This window comes from Artemia sp. Qi Xiang Cuo, chromosome 13 (genome assembly GCF_049724085.1).
Source record: "Artemia sp. Qi Xiang Cuo chromosome 13, ASM4972408v1, whole genome shotgun sequence".
NCBI classification, from domain to species: Eukaryota; Metazoa; Arthropoda; class Branchiopoda; order Anostraca; family Artemiidae; genus Artemia; species Artemia sp. Qi Xiang Cuo.
Window position 1 is genome coordinate 43,980,813 of NC_142806.1, and position 21,836 is coordinate 44,002,648.

General features: G+C 34.6%; 1 protein-coding gene across 1 annotated transcript in view; it reads right to left on the minus strand.

Annotated features, from left to right (window-relative positions):
• LOC148945322 (tachykinin-like peptides receptor 86C) overlaps nucleotides 1–21,836 on the minus strand; it is a 418,581-nt gene that overhangs the window by 201,371 nt on the left and 195,374 nt on the right. The window contains exon 4 of the mRNA XM_089099004.1: nucleotides 4,362–4,496. Within this exon, the coding sequence (XP_088955130.1) occupies nucleotides 4,362–4,496 (135 nt within the window). The remainder of the gene's footprint in view (nucleotides 1–4,361; nucleotides 4,497–21,836) is intronic.

Consider the following 21,836-nt stretch of genomic DNA (forward strand, 5'->3'; position numbering starts at 1 on the left):
TTCCATATGATATTTCAAATTACTATAGCTTCCATAGAAATGATACCTCTTTGCAAATGACCATGGTAACCCAATTAGTTGAAAACCTACACACATATCTATGCCTCAGGCGTAGGGTTCAAATATATAGATGCCTGGCCCGTGGTAAGGCATATTACGCAATCACTGGCCGGAGTGCATTCTAGCTTACTACTCACATGTCATTGTTAAATTTCAGACCTTGTACCGAAACAAAAACCTAGTTTTATTATTCTTTCTCTTGGGATTTTTTCACATGTAATTACTAAATTTCAGACCTTGTACCCAGACAAAAACCCAAAGTATTTGTATTTCCTATTAAAGACAAAATATTTATCCTCATAAGTTTGTGAAGGGGTATATTTTTTCAGGGACGATGATTGTTCTCAGAATTGTTTGGCGAATAGGAAATACATCTTTCTTACCCTACCCCCTCCTTAGTGTGGAAATATATGGCCCAAATTATATATTTCTTGAGTGTTTTTCTGTTTCTTGATTTCGTTCCAATTGATTCCATTTACGAGTTAATACACAGTGAGAACAAGAGTGGCACATGAGATAATGCACGGAACGTTAGGGGGCTGGAAGTGAATTATAGTAGAAGTTAAATTTTCCCCAGAAATTTGAGCGTGAAGAGATGTGTATTGAGGAGGAGGCAGCCTATAAACGGAATAATATCTGTTCGTCAAAAGTTTTAATGTTGCTCCTTACTTTCAGTTGAAGAAAATTGCATCTTTTTAAATTTAATTATCATAAAGATTGATAACTTACAACTTCTTCAAAATACATTTCTAAACTCCTTCTGAAATACCAAGGGTATAATCAAAGTTCCCAATTAATAGTGTATGACACGTGAAAGTATGCTAAACATGCTGAAACAAAAGGGTTGTTGAATTCAAATAAGAAGCTTTTTGTTGGTCTTAAGTTTTAATATTGCTCCTTAACATAACTTAAATTTACTTACATATACATAAAAATATGGCGTAATACATATATATTGGCTCAACATATTCAAAATGAATAATTAATATGTTTGATTAGTTTTCCTTGGATGTATTAACAACAAATTGTTCGGCAGTATCTATGTGTCAGAATAACCCACAAAATTACCCCATGCCGAGAAACAGAATATTACTAAAACGGCTAAAATGGATGGCTTATCTTAAAAACTTGAAAGGTCAGCATCATATAAATGAGATTTTCCTTCTTGTTATCTAACAGCTTCGTGATAAAGCAATGACTTATTTTCCCAAGGCTTAAACGATTTATTTTATCCAATGTATCTTAAGCAATCAAAAATGCAGTTATAGTTTGCCAGGAAACTAGACAAAAGAAAGAAAAAGAATGCATAATTTTGATAAAAAAAATATAGCTGAAATTGATTAAATATAGATATACGACTACGTACATATATTTCATCTATTAAAAAAATAAAGCATTGAAAATGCTTTTTCCAAATAGACCTTCCGTTCATTGAACAACAGTCCTACCAACAGTGCAAAATGTTACGCATTAATTATTAAGCCTATGCTACAGATATGGCGTAGATATGACATGGCGTACATGACATGGGGATGGCCACGAGATCTTAGGATTTCTACGGAATCTCCTACAATTTAGTATCGTTATTTTGCCTATTGTCAGGACTATTTTGGATTTCTGACCTATCTGGTTTGTCCCCTTTCTGACCTGAAATGAAATCATTGTTACATGGCTAAGTGGCACAACATGACAAATTTCCTTGGTAATTTACCAAGTTACCTTACTACTTGTTACTATACTATTAGCAAATTACTTTAATAACAGTTACCTTACTTAGAAGTGAACTACCTTTATCCTGAACCAGAAAAAATGTATTGCCCCTGTAACGGGCACAAACAAGTTCTCCTAATGAATTTTGAATACTTTTTAAATATTTTTACAGCTATTCGTTCCTTATATACTAATTACAGCAGATACACAACTATAGAATACGAACAAAAGAGCTGACCTCATTCTCTTTTACTAAAAAGCCCCAAAAATGGGCTTTTTGGCCTCCTTCCGCTTGCTCTAACTGGTTGACTAGGCCTTCGACCCTTAGTGGCATATTTGCAAATCAAACTTTCTGATTATTTTTTTCATTTCTATAGTTTACTACCATCCCCATGGTTCTAAGCCTATTCAACAAAATTCTCAGAGTCAACGTGAAAACGAGTTAAATCCCTGACTCGTTGCAAACATAAACTTAGTCCTAACTAGGTGGTTAAAGGAGTTTATTCCCTCTTGACAAAAAAATCTATATCCTGACTTGCTATAAAGGTTAGGTAATTCTAGACTCTTTTCAAACCCAAACTTAGCACTGGCTTGGTATAAAAGTGAATTAAGTCCTTACTCAGTGCAAAAACCATATTTATTATCAATGCATACTAAATGGATTGTCGATAAAAACTAGCGCATTATCAATTACAATATAGCGTACTTCATCATAATGTAAATTCTGTTTAATTAGTTAAAAAAAATTACTTATAAAGAAATAATTAAGAAAAAAAAATAGTTTTTTTTCCTTTAAGTGGGGGGAGGGTTGTGAACTTCATTATCAATGTGTATTCTTTGTTAGTCAGATCCCATGCGGGACACATGTTTGTTGGGTTTAAGTGACATAAACCTAGATATTTTTATGACCACCTTTCTCTCTCATATATCGTAAGAGCAATTGACTCATAGCTTGTAATAAATCACGAGCTCGATTGCGTATTACTGGTCTAATTTATTTCGTATATATATCAAGATATTTGAGATATAAGGGAGTCTAATTTCATATCTGTACTGAGTAGTGTCTTGTATATTCCTGGACTTTGTAAATAAACCATATTTTGAACTACTGACTTTGCGTAATTATCAAACAAATGGTTATATTGTAAGCACCATTAGATGAACTAAGCCCTAACCAAAGTAAGTCTCACAATCTGGTGTCAGAAGTGTCTCACAATCGCATAAGTCAAGATGGGAATTTACGAATATTATTTTATTTGGATAGAAAGAGAGCGGTAAAAGGGTTAAAACTGCTTGACAGTTATTGCGACTTGACTTTGCTATACTTCCTGGCTGTGTTCTGTATAATACTCAAGTACATAATGAGGGATGGGGGCAATATATAATATTTTATAGAAATGGAGTATACTAAAAAGTTGAAACTAATATAGTCGTAGGTGCCAAGATGATCTTCCGACTTGACCTAGCTTTACTTCTTGGCTGTTTTCTGTATAATACACTAGTACCAATTACACAAGTAGCACAAGTAACAATATAAAATATGCTTTAGCATTGGAGTATGCTAAAAAGGTGAAGCTTATTGAGTCGTAGGCGCCAAGAAACAATCACGTGACTAGACCTAGCTTTCACTTCTCAGCTGTGGTCGCTATAATACACAAGTACATAATGAGGGATGGGGCAATGTATAATATTATTTATCAATGGAGTATACTAAAAAGTTGAAAATAATAAAGTTATAGAAGCCAAGAAAAGAATTTTAATATAGAAATTCAGAACAATCCTTAGAAATCCTTAGAAATCAACTAGTGAGATGGTTATGAATTTGAACCATCAAGGACCGCAACCACAAATGACCCTAACCCCAAGGACCTCAAACTCCAAGGGGCCCTTACCTCCAGATTTTTAGCCCTCTCCCCCCAGAAACTTAAAAAAAAAGAAAATTAAAGGGAAATATTGAAATCTAAAACGAGCAAAATTAAATTAAATACTAACTCAAAATAAAATAAACAGAAGTTACGATGATACAAATTTTTTTTTAACCTAAAAAGAAAAGAAATAAAAAAGAAAATCAAGCAAAGATTAATATGATCATAAATCATCATGAATAAACGAAAACCAAGACAAACAGAAATGAAAAGAAACAATCAAGCTAAGGTAAAGATGATCAGAAATTACTGCAATTATGAGTGGGACACCAGCCTTTTAAACCTATTAAGGTCTTGAGTGTCATTATGTTTTGTCTGTAAATAATTTATGCCTCGAACAACATGTTTTGTAGTTGTTGGAAAATCAACAACAGGACAAAGTTAAAAAAAACAAAAAACTAATCAAGTTAGAAATTTAATATACAAAGAACATTTTAGAATAAACTCGTTTCCAACTTGTAAAAAGCTTTGAAATTGATATTTTTCATAGCAATCTCTTTATTTTTCAATACAATCGAAAGTAACAGAGTTAAAACGAGAGAAGTTTGATGAAAATGTCCTCCATGTTAGAATAATAAAACTAAATAGTTTATTTTTAAAAACGCTTACTTTAATAAAAAATGAACCTGAATGTTTGAGCTTTACAGAAAAATAGAGTTTACTTACTCGACGGATATGATTTCAGAGAAGATCCACATAGGTGATGCGAAAATAGAGCTTGCAGTCCAAATAAAAAGTATCATTAGTCGAGCAATCTTTTTGGACAAGCGAGGTTTTAATGGACGGACTATAACCATGTATCTAGAAAGAAAGATTTATAATAAGAGCTTTAAACGATATACATCATTTGGTAAAGGAACCCCAGAGAGCTACGGAGTAACATAAACGTATAGCTGTGGACTGTATGATCGAAGTATTGATGAGAGATATTAGGAATGAACCTGAAATAAACTGAAGGTTTTGACTTCTACTTACTTCGATCTCAGTTGAAGTAAAAAAAAAAAGCTTTTATGCTAATCGTAGAATAATGAATATATAGAGGAAATCAAAGTTGACTTAGTATGGTTATGGTGAAAGTGGTGACATTGCCTCTTTTCTGTATATCCACTTTGTGAGTTAGCTCTCGTCTAGAGCTTAGCGAGTTAATGTTGGAGTTAATTAGTAATAGAAGTGAGTTCCTTCTACGTCTTTATTAGATTACTTTCCCCAAACCCTGGTTGGGTTAGGAAGAGAGTATTGAGAGTTATCCTTATAAAAGTACTAATTAAAAAAAAAACTTTCAACAAAATAAATTAAAAAAAAGTAAAGAACTCCACTAAACAAAAATGAACAAAAATAGAATAAAATAATCTACCAAGAGTACAACTACCACAGATCAGTATCAATAAATAAATGAAACCCGAAACAAACAGAAATTAAAATGAATAAGAGTCAAACTCAAAATGAGCAGAAATTAATATGAGTAGGGTTCTTAACCCTAAAAGACAGAATGCTTTCTAAAAGTCAGAATATAATTTGTACTTTAATGAAAAAAATTCAAATGAATTTACTGAAAAAAAAATCTGCATTGTCAGTTTAATATACAAATACTGATATTTATTCTTTAAAATCTTAATAGATTTTTGATTTCTTAAAGTTAGGGAAATGAAAATATTAAAAAGTAAAAATTATATTCTGGTTTTTAGAAAGCTTGGGGTTTAAAACCCTACCCATATTAATTTCTGCTCGTTTTGAGTTTGACTCTTATTTATTTTAATTTTGGTTTGTTTTGGGTTTCATATTTATAGATACTGGTTTGTGGTAGTTCTATTCTTGGTAGATTATTTGATTCGATTTTGGTTCATTTTGGTTTAATCGAGTTCTTTACTTTTTGTAAAAACTAATTTTGTTGAAAAAGTTTTTTTTTTATTATTTTATGTTCGTTTTATATTGACACAGTCTTTTTCAGGGAGAAAGACTCAGCCATCTTCTAAAGTTAAACAGCCATCCCTTCCATAAAAACCTTAAATACCCTTGGGAATAGCTTACAACCCTTGCCCCAAATCTCTGCGGATTGTTTCAACCACAAAAGCTTTGTTATCGGATATTTAGACCATTTTGAATAGAATAGCTATCTCAAAATTTCTATTAAATGCATTTTGGGACAATACAACCTGTGGGTGTATTTGTGTGTGTGTGTGTGGGGAGGGGGGAGTAGCTACCCTCTGATCACTTTGACTCTTAAAAAGAACACTATAGCGTCTGATTACTATTCCAATGAGCTCCCTCCAAAGTTTATATGACCATGCTTTCTATAAAAACCTTATGTGTCCCCAGGACACAACTTACAACCCTGAGGGCTAGGGGTTTTGTTATCCTCAAAGACATGATTTCCAGACCGTTCTGATACACTGAACAAAATTGCTATCTTAAAATTTTGATTGGAAGTGTTTTGTGAAAATCAGGGCATGAGGGGGGCACTTACCCTTTGATCAATTTCTACTAATAAAAAAGGCACTAGTCTTCTCAATTTCCCATCAAATGAGCCCTTTTTGAAGCTTCTATGACAAAATTTTCTATAGAAACCTTATATGCTCCAAGGGTATAACTTGCAACCATTGTCCTGAGGGTTATGGGAGGAGGATCGTCATCCTCAAAGACATAACTTCCAGGCCTTTCAACTACGTTAAAAAAAAATAGCTATCTCAATATTTTGATTGGATGTATTTGGGGAAATGGCGGAGGTGAGATGGGGTTAGTTACCCTCCAATCACTTTCGACTATAAAAAATGGCACTAGACCTCTCAATTTCAAATTGAACGAGCCCCTTTTGAAGTTTCTACGACAAAACTATCTATAAAACCTAATATGTTCCAAAAGACATAAATTACAACCTTTCGACTATTAAAAAGGGCACTAGCCCTCTCAATTTCCAATAGAATGAGCCCCTTTTGAAGTTTCTATGACAACGGTATCTATATAAACCTAATATGTCCCCCAGGGCATAAGTTACAACCTTATTTCTGGGGGCTCTGGGGGGTTTGTGATCCACAAATACATAATTTACAGAACTTTCAACTACGTTGAACAAAATGGCTATCACAAAACTTTGATTGAATCTGTTTGGGGAAATGGTGGGTGTGAGAAGTGGGCTAGTTGCCCTTCAATCACTTTCGACTTTTAAAAAGGGCCCTAACCCTTTCAATTTCCAATCGAATGAGCTCTTTTTGAAGTTTCTACAACGTCCCTTTCTATAAGGCCCTTATATGCCCCATGGCATTATTAAGAATCCTTGGCTTAAGGGTTGCGGAGGGAGGGGTTTGTCAACCTCAAAGGCATAATTTTTATAACTTTCAACTACGTTGAAAAAAGTGGCTGTCTAAAAATTTTGATTGGAGGAAAAGGCGGGCGTGAAAGGGGGGTTAGTTTCCCTCCAATCACTTTCGACTACTGAAAAGGGCACTAGCCCTTCAAGTTTCTAATCGAAAGAGCCCTGTTTCAAGTTTTTACGACAAATCTTTCAATAAAATCCTTATATGCCCCCAGGGCATAACTTACAACCCTTGACCTGATTGCTTAAGGGGGTTGTCATCTTCAAAGACCTAATTTCCAGAACTTTCAACTACTTTGAACAAAATGGCTATCTCGAAATTGTGATTGGATGCGTTTTGGGAAATGGTGGGCTTGGAAGGGGTGTTAATTTTTCAGTGTTAATTTTTTAATCACTTTTGATTATTAAAAAGAGCACTAGCCCTCTCAATTTCCAATTCAATGAACCCCTTTTGAAGTTTTTACGACAACGCTATCCATAAAAACCTTATATGCCCCTAGGGCATAACTTACAACCAGTACCCTGTGGGCTTTGGGGGTTCGTCATCCTCAAGTACAAATTTTCAGAACTTTCAACTACGTTGAATAAAGTGGCTATCTCTAAACTTTGATTGAATGTGTTTGGGGAAATGGTGGGCGTGAGAGGGGGGTCAGTTGCTCTCCATTCACTTTCGACAATGAAAAAAGACACTAACCCTTTCTATTTCCAATCAAATAAGCCTTTTTGAAGTTTCTACGAATAAACTTTCTATAACAACCTTATATGCCCCCCGTGGATAACTTAAAACCATTGCCCTGAGGGCTCTGAGGGGGTTATCATCCTCAAAGACCTAATTTCCAGACCTCTTAACTACGTTGAACTAAATGGGAGTAGAAGGGGGGTACCAGCCCCACGGGGCCCTACTGCTGCCACCTATAACTTTTTTTTACATAGTTTTTGTCTGTTTGTTGTCAGTGAGAATTTGAAAAACAGGAACTTTCTCACATTTTTGTATGTTTTTATGGATTTTGTCAGTGAGAATTTGAAAAACAGGAACTTTCTCACATTTTTGTATGTTTTTATGGTTTTTGTCAGTGAGAATTTGAAAAAACAGGAACTTTGTCACATTTTTGTATTTTCTTATGGATTTTGTCAGTGAGAATGAAAAAACAGGAACTTTGTCACATTTATGTCTGTTTTCATGGATGGTTATGTGTGTTGGTCGATTTATGGATGGTTTTATGGATTTTGTCAGTGAGAATAAAAAAACAGGAACTTTGTCACATTTATGTCTGTTTTCATGGATGGTTATGTGTGTTGGTCGATTTATTTGATGTTTTTATGGATTTTGTCAGTGAGAATGGAAAAACAGGAACTTTGTCACTCCCTTCTTGTTGTTGTTCGATGCAGATGTTATGAGTTTCCGGGAAACAGTATTTGTTATTGTTGTTGTTGAGTTTCCGGGAAACAGTTAATGACACGTCCTTCCTGTTGTTATTCAAGGCAAATGTTATGAGGTCCCAGGAAACAGTATTTGTTGTTGTTTGGCCACGTGTAATGGCCTGAGGATGATTTACATAATCGGTGGTGGAATTATTGATTCACGAAAAAGTGAAATTATGAAGCAAGCATTGCTACTTTGTTGTTTGGCTAACCTAACTTGAGAACTTGATTGCGTAATCAATTGGGAATTTTATTGATCCGATAACGGGAAAGAAGATCACGCGTCTCCTCAGCCAATCAGAGAGCTTGCTTACATATTAGCGGTGGTGGGAGTATAAGGAAAGGATTTTTGCTATAGTTTTATTAGTCTACGAATAGAATTCACTAAGTTTTTAGTTAGCAGTGTAATAACATGAGTGAACAAGTTGAGTTAGAAATGTCCTTTTATTGCAACTGTTCTATTTGTAAGGGGCATATTCATGATTTTGAGTATTCATATGAACCTACTGAATGTTTAGAGTGCATAGAGGCAGAGACAGATGAGAAGAATCTGGAGGAAACGAGAAGAAAAATTATATGTGACACGGAGAGAAATTTATACCGATTGCAAGTAAGCTAAGATAAAAGAAGGATTGATATGTTAGAAAAGGAAGATCAAAAGAAGAGACTAGTAAAAGATGGCTTTCTCTATAGTATAAAAGACAGCAGTGAAAACCCAAAGAAAAATGAATATAGTGCAAGATATAACTCGGATTATTTTGATGATTATGCTCTAAGAGAAGAGAAAAAGTGGCCCTTTAAGAGATAACATAAGAGGTCATTCTACGAAAAGGATTTTAAACAACGGAAACCATGGTGGAAGAGTTCTCATACATGATTTACCGTTAAATCTAATTATTAATATGTATAACGAGTTTTATATTGTAATCATACAATAAATTTGTTTGTACTATTTTAATTTTCATATACTAGATATATATAGAGTGAGGATACCAGCAGAGACTTCTGTACATGAATTGTTCAGTTTGATTAAATCACCCCATAGAGTATAATCAGTTCACAACCAAGTTTTCTATCAAAGATAACAAAAATAAATGATTCTTCTAAATATTTTTATTCATTTGTCAAATCAATGAATATAACGCTTTTTAAATATAAAACATCACTATCATCATCATCATCAACCTCCTCCACAATAGTAATTTCCTCAATTTGAGGATGAGGTATCGTAATTATTTGTTTGCTGTCATCGTCGTCACTGACTATTTCAATATTTCTCAAGGGGGGCATATCCACATATAGACGATCATCGTCCTCGATACACATTCTTCCAGAAGGCCCCCTCCTCACTAGATCATCTGACGTGTAAGATAATCCTTCAGACGTATAGTGGACTTCCATTATATCATCAGCATCATCAATGCATATATCGCACATAAGAATTTCCTCCTCATGAGTGTGGTCCCACTCGCTCCATACATCCTAAAAGATTGATAGCGCTATGATCAAAAACTAGAGTTTCCTGCGGAAAACATATATTAGTTCAGATTTTACGGGACTAGTTTATTTTCGAGCCAATATATCTACCAAAGGTTCAACACCTGAGTTAAACTAAGAGGTTTCAACTTCAGGAAAAATTACATTTTGACAACATTTGACAATTTACTAAATTTAAAGTTTTGTTTAGTTTCAAAAATGTTTTCTGTCACTCATCATCTTTTATTCATTCACAAACAATACTCAAGAAAACCACTTCCCACGGTTTATTGATTTTAAATTATTAAGAAGGATATTATTTCTTTGAAATATACATTTTACATTTTTAATTTTCATGCTTTTGATAGTTATCTTGTCCTTTTGGTGTAAATTGTAGCTGAAGGCATATCACAAAATCACAGTTTCAAGTTTTTTTATATACTAAAATGTAATGAAGCTAGACAATTTGAAAAATTCCTTTTACCTGAATATTCGTCAGAGCCCAACCTAACTGCGATCTGAAAACAATAATATAACTTGTAGTTGAACAAATTTTTTTTTAATATATCTTTTCTGATATAATTTGGACCTAGCAAATTATTATAAGTAGTAACTAATTACTTAATTGTTAATGAACTTATAATTAATTGAACCAACAATCCAAATTTTTTGATACCACAACAATAAATGCCAAACGAAAAAGAATATAAAAAACTACAAAATTTAAAAAGTACAGAGTTTTGCTCATGATATTGAATAGAACAACGGACTATGACAAATAGCTTCAGAATCAAAATCTAACCGAGTCAAATAAAGGTCCATCCGCTATTTTTGCTTATTCATCCCCCCACCAAACAAGCAGTGCAGTTAAAACCTACTTAGAATCTATACTTAGACCGTGAAACTAGAAGAAAATAAATTTTCTGTAAAGTTATGTCTAACGATAGACTTATTAGAGTGACAGAAACTTTTTTTTCCACAACCCACAAGAGGATATTTTTCAAGTAAAAAGTAAAGAGCTGCTACACTAAATCAAAGATGAACAGAAATAATGTCAAATAATTTGTCAAACGTAAACCTATATCCAATGATATATTTAATTGAGTGACAAAAACTTTTTCCACGAGAGGTTATTTTTCAATTAAAAGTAAAGAGCTGCTACACTAAATCAAAGATGAACAGAAATAATGTCAAATAATTGTTCAAACGTAAACTTATGCATAATGATATATTTAATAGAGTAATAAGTCTAGCTTTGAAAAGTGTGCTAGAACATCTAGAAAGAAGGTATAATATATAGAAATTATTATTTTTTATTAATTTAGAAAATACAATTATACCTAATAAAAAAACAAAAAAAAAACAAAAAAAAAAAACACAAAAAAACTCGATAGGCAAGCGTCCAGCGGGCTTGAACCCTTACACAAATTTGAAGAATTTCCACATCCTGTTGTACAACATATTTTGCTGCTTCCACGCAATTAATCTCTTCAATTTTGTAAAGTTTGACTCCTGGTAAAATATGATGTGTGCACATTGCGGGCAAATATATCCCTTAACAAAAAAATACGAATGTGTCTACGCAAAGAGACAGTTTTACTTTTATGGATATGATTCAATACTCACTACAAATCAAATGGGCTCTTAGTCTCCTTTCAAATGAATAGGAGTTCAACTTCTGAGCGATAAAAAAATTATTTAATATAATTGGTAAGTGCTCGTATTGCCTAGGCAATTACTTGAGGTTATACAGCGGGTAGCTAAACCCAGTATTCCTCAAGAGACCCCCCCCTCCCCAGGCACCCAAAGATCCCCCAGACCCCAAAGACTCCCCGGGCTCCCAAAGGCCCTTCCCCTGTCCCCAAAGGTCCACCGAGACTCCCAAAGGACCAATCGGCACTCAAGGGCCCCCCAGACCCCAAAGGCCCTACCCGAGCCCCCCAAGGCCCGCCCCCGGTCCCCAAAGGTCCACCAGACCCCCAAAGACCCTCCCCCGGTCCCCAAAGGTCCCCCGAACCCCCAAAGGCCCTCCCCTGATCCACAAAGGCCCCCCAGGCTCCCAAAGGGCCCCCCAAACCCCCAAAGGCCCATCCCCGATCTCCAAAGGCCCCCCGGGCTCCCAAAGGCTCTCGAACCCTCAAAGACCCCCCCCCCCCGTGCCCCCAAAGGCCCCCGAGCCCCTCCATTTCCCCCACCAAGGAGGATGCGCTAAGGTTTATTCTTTTTTTCATATCGGTTGACGGATAGACTATCTGGCATTACAAAGAAGGGGGTAGAAAGAGCTCTGTCTTATAAGGTGCAATCGTTTATTATAGCCGGTCAATATTACTAATAAGGATCCTTTCATTTTGGAGATAACGCAAACAAGACGAATAGTCTTACAACCCAAGCCCTGCAAGCCCGTGGCTACCAACCGATACAGATTGTCTTTTCGACAATATTTTGTGTCTCATTTTAGTAAATAAGTGACAAAGAAGAGTGATTATTTAAATTATATTGTCTCTTAATTTAACTGTTAATTTAATTCCTGTTATTTGACTTAATAAATTCGTATCGTATCGCACCTATGCCCTAGGGGCATATAAGGTTCTTATAGAAGGCGGTGTCATAAAAACTTCAAAACAGGCTCATTCGATTGGAAATTGAAGGGCATAAAGCAAAAACGAAAACACCTAAAAAAACCCTAATTTTAAACAGTTTTTGGGAAACAAGGTGAAAGTAAAGTGCAATTGGTCCGAAAGTAACCATAACTCTAAAAAACAGAATTTTAGTAATTATAGATACATGAAAATGATTGGCTTTATACGCTGATTCCAAATACATAAATTTCCTTAGGTTTAATGTTATCCGTCAAAAGCTTAAACCTTGAGAATGTTAGCCTCGACATGTGATTGGTTGCAATTCCATTTTTTAGCCAAGCCTTGACCCCCCTAATTAAAGGATATGAATTAGAACCATGGGAAGGTAATTTCGTCGTATTTTGCTTATTTTCGTTGGAAAAAACACTGCAAAGCCATATTAAGAGCTATATTTGTGAGTTGTTCACTGAAAATTCCCTTTTTCTTGCCAAGCCTTGACCTCCCTAATTAAAGGATAAGAATTAGAACCATGGGCACGTAATTTAGTCGTATTTTGCTTATTTTAGTCGGAAAAACACTGAAAAGCCATATTAAGAGCTATATTTTTGAGTTTTTCACTGAAAATTCCCTTTTTTGCCAAGCTTTGACCTCCCAAATTGAAGGATATGAATTAGAACCATGGGAATGTAATTTCATCGTATTTTGCTTATTTTCCTCGGAAAAAAACACTGAAAAGCAATATTAAGAGCTACATTCGTGAGTTTTTCACTGAAAATTCCTTTCTTGCCAAGGCTTGACCTCCCTAATTGAAGGATATGAATTAGAACCAAGGAAACGTAATTTCATCGTATTTTGCATATTTCCATTGGAAAAAACATTGAAAAGCCATATAAAGCCATCCAACGATATTTGCTTGTTAGAATTTCACTTAAAAGACCATTTGTTTTAGAAAAGATTTGAAATTACATATTAAAGGGTATAAAATAATGCAATGGGAACGAATATTCTTCGTGTTATGCTAGTTTTCGTTCGAAAAAAACTCAGACATGCCCTAAAAAGTTATATATTTGAGTGATATTCACAGTCAATTCCTTTTTTTTGAAAAGCCTTGACCTCCCAAATTAAAGGATATAAATTATAAAAAATGTAACTTAAGTTCATCGTATTTTGAGTACTTCTATTGGAAAAAACACTTAACAGCAATATTATGACCTAGATTTGTTAGTTTTTCTCTTAAATTTAATTTTTTTGCCAAGCATTGAAATTTCTAATTAAAGTATATGAATTAGAACCAAGCAAACGTAATTCCATCGTATTTTGCGCATTTTCGTTGGAAAAAAACATTGAAAAGCCATATTAAGAGCTATATTTGTGAGTTTTTCTCTGAAAATTCCTTTTTCTGCAAAGCCTTGACCTCCCTAATTAAAGGATACGAATTAGATTCATGGAAACGTAATTTCATCGTATTTTGCGCATATCCGTTGGAAAAAACACTGAAAAGCCATATTAAGACCTATATTTGTGAGTTTTTCACTGAAAATTCCCTTTTTTGCCAAGCCTTGACATTCCTAATTAAAAGATATGAATTTATAACCAAGGAAACGTAATTTCATCATATTTTGCGTATTTTCGTTGTAAAAAACACTGAAAAGTTATATTATGGGCTATATTTGTGAGTTTTTCACTGAAAATTCCTTTTTTTTTTTTTCCAATCCTTGACCTCCCTAATTAAAGGATATGAATTAGAACCAAGGGAACGTAATTTCATCGTATTTTGCGTATTACCGTTGGAAAAAACACTGAAAAGCCATATTATGGGCTAATTTGTGAGTTTTTCACCGACAATTCCTTTTAGCCAGCCCTTTATAATCAATTGAACATAGTTCATTGTATTTTACATATTTTTGATTGGAAAACACACCGAAAGGTCATATTATTTGAACTTACATCAAACGTTGGAGAGCTTACATTTGAAGAACTATCCATTATTTGCATATATTGTTCAATATTTCAACCTATACGGATTTCTAAAACTTCAAAACCCAGAAATATACACATTTAACGATTATCTATTCGCGAAAATCGTACTAGGTCACGCTATTAGAACAATAATTACCTCACTATCTATCACTCACGGGGAAACAGATTCAAACAATACTTCCTACATCATTTGGTTTAATTAAGACAAACGTGGCATGTCCAATGCAGATTAAAACCAGAAAAGACCAGAAACGCATAAAAATAAGAAAAAAGGGACTTGCAATCAATATTGTGTTGAAGCGCTAGCGCTGTCTAAGTAAAGAATGATGTGGAACATAACATGTTGCTTAGGTTTTTCTACATAGCCGGACACTTCATATAGAACGTGTTGTCGTAGAAACTTCAAAACAGGCTCATTTTAGTTGAAATTAGTGGATAATGCCAAATTCACAAGTGGGTTTTTAAAAATACGTTTCTTTAAACCTCCTTGAAATACTATAACGAAAATTATTTTGGTGTTACCCCCCCCCCCTTCCGCTCCAACATTTTCTTTTGAAATCACCACTCCCCCTTACCCTCCAAACTCAAATTTTCCAGAGGATTATAAAATCCCCCCCTCAAACACAACATTTCTAGGACCGGTTCGTCCTCCTATTTATATATTTTAGCAGGAAAACCTGCTTAACGAAGCGCTAGTGCTACCTAAGATAAGAACAACGTAACTACAATATGTTGTTTTTGGTTTTTTTATCATAGCCAGGGCACTTCGTATAGAAGGAGTCATCGCAAAAACTTTGAAAAGGACTCATTTGATTTGAAATTAAAGTGGATAGTGACCAATTCACAGGAGGGGGGCGTGAAAACTATGGTTTTTAACTATGATATGCAAGACTAGAAAGAAAGTTCCTTAGGAGTGGGGCTGCCCCTCACCTCAACCATCGCTCTTTAAATCCCCCCCCCTACAGTTGAAATCTAATGTAAACTATCATAACTACAATATTACACAATATTGCATAGAACTACCAAAACCAAAGGTTAGACTATGTCAGGTTAGGTTAGAAGTTAGGTTTCTCCACGTTTAAGTTAGGTTAGATTAGGTTAGCCTATCATGAGTGCTCATGATAAGCTAACCTAATCTAACCTAACTTAAACGTGGAGAAACCTAACTTCTAACCTAACCTGACATAGCCTAACTTATAGTTTTAGAAATCAGTAGATGTTAAAATATTGAACAATATATACAAATAATGGGTAGTTCTTGATATATAAGCTCTCCAACATTTGATGTAAGTTCAAATAATATGACCTTTTGGTGGGTTTTCCTATCAAAAATAAGTAAAATATTGTGAACTATGTCCCATTGATTATAAAGGCCTGGCTAAAAGGAATTGTCGGTGAAAAACTCACAAATTAGCCCATAATATGGCTTTTCAGTGTTTTTTCCAACGGAAATACGCAAAATACGATGAAAATACGTTCCCTTGGTTCTAAGGTATATCCTTCATTTAGGGAGGTCAAGGCTTGCCTAAAAAAAAAGGAATTTACAGTAAAAAACACACAAATATAGCACTTAATAGGGCTTTTCAGTGTTTTTGTCCAACGGAAATACGCAAAATATGATGAAATTACGTTTCCTTTGTTATAAATTCATATCCTTTAATTAGGAATGTCAAGGCTTGGCAAAAAAATTGAATTTTCAGTGAAAAACTCACAAATATAGCTCTTAATATGGCTTTTCAGTGTTGTTTTTTTTCCAACGGATATGCGCAAAATACGATGAAATTACGTTTCCATGAATCTAATTCGTATCCTTTAATTAGGGAGGTCACAGCTTGGCAGAAAAAAGAATTTTCAGTGAAAAACTCACAAATATAGCTCTTAATATGGCTTTTCAATGTTTTTTTCCAACGAAAATGCGCAAAATACGATGAAATTACGTTTCCTTGGTTCTAATTCATATCCTTGAATTAGGAATGTCAATGATTGGCAAGAAAATGAATTTTCAGTGAAAAAATCACAAATATAGGTCTTAATATGGCTTTTCAGTGTTTTTTTTCCAACTCATATGCGCAAAATGCGATGAACATAGGCCTCCTTGGTTCTAATTTATATCCTTCAATTAGGGAGGTAACGGCTTGGCAAAAAAAAGTAATTTTCAGTTAAAATATCACAAATATTGCATATAATATGGCTTTTCAGTGTTTTTTCCAACAAAAATTCGCAAAATACGATGAAAATTCTTCCAAGTGTTTTAACTCATATCCTTCAATTTGGGAGGTCAAGGCTTGGATAAATAATTGGAATTGTCAGTGAAAAACTCACAAATATAGCTCTTAAGAGGTCTTAATATGGCTTTTCAATGTTTTTTCCAATGGAAATATGCAAAATACGATGAAATTACGTTTCCTTGGTTCTAATTCATATCCTTTAATTAGGGAGGTCAAGCCTTGGCAAGAAAAAGGAATTTTCAGTGAAAAACTCACAAATATAGCTCTTAATATGGCTTTTCAGTGTTTTTTCCGACGAAAATAAGCAAAATACGATGAAATTACATTCCCATGGTTCTAATTCATATTCTTCAATTTGGGAGGTCAAGGCTTGGCAAAAAAGGGGATTGTCAGTGAAAAACTCACAAATATAGCTCTTAATATGGCTTTTCAGTGTTTTTTCCAACGAAAATACGCAAAATACGACGAAATTACCTTCCCATGGTTCTAATTCATATCCTTTAATTAGGGGGGTCAAGGCTTGGCTAAAAAATGGAATTGCAACCAATCACATGTCGAGGCTAACATTCTCAAGGTTTTAGCTTTTGACGGATAACATTAAACCTAAGGAAATTTATGTATTTGGAATCAGCGTATAAAGCCAATCATTTTCGTGTATCTATAATTACTAAAATTCTGTTTTTTAGAGTTGTGGTTACTTTCGGACCAATTGCACTTTACTTTCACCTTGTTTCCCAAAAACTGTTTAAAATTAGGGTTTTTTTTAGGTGTTTTCGTTTTTGCTTTATGCCCTTCAATTTCCAATCGAATGAGCCTGTTTTGAAGTTTCTATGACACCGCCTTCTATAAAAACCTTATATGCCCCCAGGGCATAGGTGCGATACAATACGAGTTTATTATGTCAAATAACAGGAATTAAATTAACAGTTAAATTAAGAGACAATATAATTTAAATAATCACTCTTCTTTGTCACTTATTTACTAAAATGAGACACAAAATACTGTCGAAAAGACAATCTGTGTCGGTTGGTAGCGACGGGCTTGCAGGGCTTGGGTTGTAAGACTATTCGTCTTGTTCGCGTTATCTCCAAAATGAAAGGATCCTTATTAGTAATATTTAACAGTTATAATAAACGATTGCACCTTATAAGACAGAGCTCTTTCTACCCCCTTCTTTGTAATGCCAGATAGTCTATCCGTCAACCGATATGAAAAAAAGAATAAACCTTAGTGCATCCTCTTTGCTGGGAGAAATGGAGGGGCTTGGGGGCCTTTGGGGGCACGGGGGGGTCTTTGAGGGTTCGAGAGCCTTCGGGAGCCCGGGGGGCCTTTGGAGATCGGGGAAGGGCCTTTGGGGGTTTGGGGGCCCTTTGGGAGCCTGGGGGGCCTTTGTGGATCAGGGGAGGGCCTTTGGGGGTTCGGGGGACCTTTGGGGACCGGGGGAGGGTCTTTAGGGGTCTGGTGGACCTTTGGGGACCGGGGGATGGCCTTGGGGGGCTCGGGTAGGGCCTTGGGGGTCTGGGGGGCCCTTGAGGGCCGATTGGTCCTTTGAGAGTCCCGGTGGACCTGTGGGGACAGGGGAAGGGCCTTTTGGAGCCCGGGGAGTCTTTGGGGTCTGGGGGCTCTTTGGGTGCCTGGGGAGGGGGGGCTCTTGAGGAATACTGGGTTTAGCTACCCGCTGTATAACCTCAAGTAATTGCCTAGGCAATACGAGCACTTACCAATTATGTCAAATAATTTTTTTATCGCTCAGAAGCTGAACTCCTATTCATTTGAAAGGAGACTAAGAGCCCATTTGATTTGTAGTGAGTATTGAATCATATCCATAAGAGTAAAACTGTCTCTTTGTGTAGACACATGCGTATTTTCTTGTTAAGGGATATATTTGCCCGCAATGGGCACACATCATATTTTACCAGGAGTCAAACTTTACAATATTAAAGAGATTAATTGCGTGGAAGCAGCAAAATATGTTGTACAACAGGATGTGGAAATTCTTCAAATTTGTGTAAGGGTTCAAGCCCGCTGGACGCTTGCCTATCGAGTTTTTTTTTGTTTTTTTTTTTTTTTTTCTGTTTTTTTATTAGGTATAGTTTTATTTGCTATAGTAATTAAAAATACTAATTTTTAGATATGATAACTTATTTCTATATGTTCTAGCACGCTTTTCAAAGCTAGACTTACTACTCTATAAAATATATCATTATGCATAAGTTTACGTTTGAACAATTATTCGACATTATTTCTGTTCATCTTTGATTTAGTGTAGCAGCTCTTTACTTTTAATTGAAAAATAACCTCTTGTGGAAAAAGTTTTTGTCACTCAATTAAATATATCATTGGATATAGGTTTACGTTTGACAAATTATTCGACATTATTTCTGTTCATCTTTGATTTAGTGTAGCAGCTCTTTACTTTTTACTTGAAAAATATCCTCTTGTGGGTTGTGGAAAAAAAGTTTCTGTCACTCTAATAAGTCTATCGTTAGACATAAATTTACAGAAAATTTAGTTTCTTCTAGTTTCACGGTCTAAGTATAGATTCTAAGTAGGTTTTAACTGCACTGCTTGTTTGGTGGGGGGGATGAATAACCAAAAATAGCGGATGGACCTTTATTTGACTCGGTTAGATTTTGATTCTGAAGCTATTTGTCATAGTCCGTTGTTCTATTCAATTTCATGAGCCAAACTCTGTACTTTTTAAATGTTGTAGTTTTTTATATTCTTTTTCGTTTGCCATTTATTGTTGTGGTATCAAAAAATTTGGATTGTTGGTTCAATTAATTATAAGTTTATTAAAAATTAAGTAATTAGTTACTACTTATAATAATTTGCTAGTTCCAAATGATGTCAGAAAAGAGATATTTAAAAAAAAAATTGTTCAACTATAAGTTATATTATTGTTTTCAGATCGTAGTTAGGTTGGGCTCTGAAGGATATTCGGGTAAAAAGAATTTTTCACATTTTCTAGCTTCCTTCAATTTTAGTATATGAAAAAACTTGAAGCTGTGATTTTGCGATATGCCTTCAGCTGCAATTTACACCAAAAAGACAAGATAATTATCAAAAGCATGAAAATTAAAAATGTAAAATGTATATTTCAAAGAAATAATATCCTTCTTAATAATTTAACATCAATAAACCGTGGGAAGTGGTTTTCTTGAGTATTGTTTGTGAATGAATAAAAGATGATGAGTGACAGAAAACATTTTTGAAACTAAACAAAACTTTAAATTTAGTAAATTGTCAAATGTTGTCAAAATGTAATTTTTCTGAAGTTGAAACCTCTTAGTTTAACTCAGGTGTTGAACCTTTGGTAGATATATTGGCTCGAAAATAAACTATTCCCGTAAAATCTGAATTAATATATGTTTTCCGCAGGAAACTCTAGTTTTTGATCATAGCGCTATCAATCTTTTAGGATGTATGGAGCGAGTGGGACCTCACTCATGAGGAGGAAATTCTTTTGTGCGATATATGCATTGATGATGCTGATGATATAATGGAAGTCCACTATACGTCTGAAGGATTATCTTACACGTCAGATGATCTAGTGAGGAGGGGGCCTTCGGGAAGAATGTTTATCGAGGACGATGATCGTCTATATGTGGATATGCCCCCCTTGAGAAATATTGAAATAGTCAGTGAGGACGATGACAGCATACAAATAATTATTATAACTCATCCTCAAATTGAGAAAATTACTATTGTGGAGGAGGTTGATGATGATGATGATAGTGATGTTTTATATTTAAAAAGCGTTATATTCATTGATTTGAGAAATAAATAAAAATATTTAGAAGAATCATTTATTTTTTGTTATCTTTGATAGAAAACTTGGTTGTGAACTGATAATACTCTATGGGGTGATTTAATCAAACTAAACTATTCATGTACAGATGTGTCTGCTGGTATCCTCACTCTATATATATCTAGTATATGAAAATTAAAATAGTACAAACAAATTTATTGTATGATTACAATATAAAACTCGTTATACATATTAATAATTAGATTTAACGGTAAATCATGTATGAGAACTCTTCCACCATGGTTTCCGTTGTTTAAAATCCTTTTCGTAGAATGACCTCTTATGTTATCTCTTAAAGGGCCACTTTTTCTCTTCTCTTAGAGCATAATCATCAAAATAATCCGAGTTATATCTTGCACTATATACATTTTTCTTTGGGTTTTCACTGCTGTCTTTTACACTATAGAGAAAGCCCTCTTTTACTAGTCTCTTCTTTTGATCTTCCTTTTCTAACATATCAATCCTTCTTTTATCTGAGCTTACTTGCAATCGGTATAAATTTCTCTCCATGTCACATATAATTTTTCTTTTCGTTTCCTCCAGATTCTTCTCATCTGTCTCTGCCTCTATGCACTCTAAACATTCAGTAGGTTCATATGAATACTCAAAATCATGAATATGCCCCTTACAAATAGAACAGTTGCAATAAAAGGATATTTCTAACTCTACTTGTTCACTCATGTTATTACACTGCTAACTAAAAACTTAGTGAATTCTATTCGTAGACTAATAAAACTATAGCAAAAATCCTTTCCTTATACTCCCTCCGCCGCTAATATGTAAGCAAGATCTCTGATTGGCTGAGGAGACGCGTGATCTTGTTTCCCGTTATCGGATCAATAAAATTCCCAATCGACTACGCAATCAATTTCTCAGGTTAGGTTAGCCAAACAACAAAGTAGCCATGTTTGTTTCTTAATTTCCCTTTTTCGTGAATCAATAATTCCACCACCGATTATGTAAATCATCCTCAGGGCATTACACGTGACCAAACAACAACAAATACTGTTTCCTGGGAACTCATAACATTTGCCTCGAATAACAACAGGAAGGACGTGTCATTAACTGTTTCCCGGAAACTCATAACATTTGGCTTGAACAACAATAACAAATACTGTTTCCCGGAAACTCATAATATCTGCATCGAACAACAACAAGAAGGGAGTGACAAAGTTCCCGTTTTATAATTCTCACTGACAAAATCCATAAAAACATCAAATAAATCGACCAACACACATAACCATCCATGAAAACAGACATAAATGTGACAAACTTCCTGTTTTTTCATTCTCACTGACATAATCCATAAAACCATCAATAAATCGACCAACACAC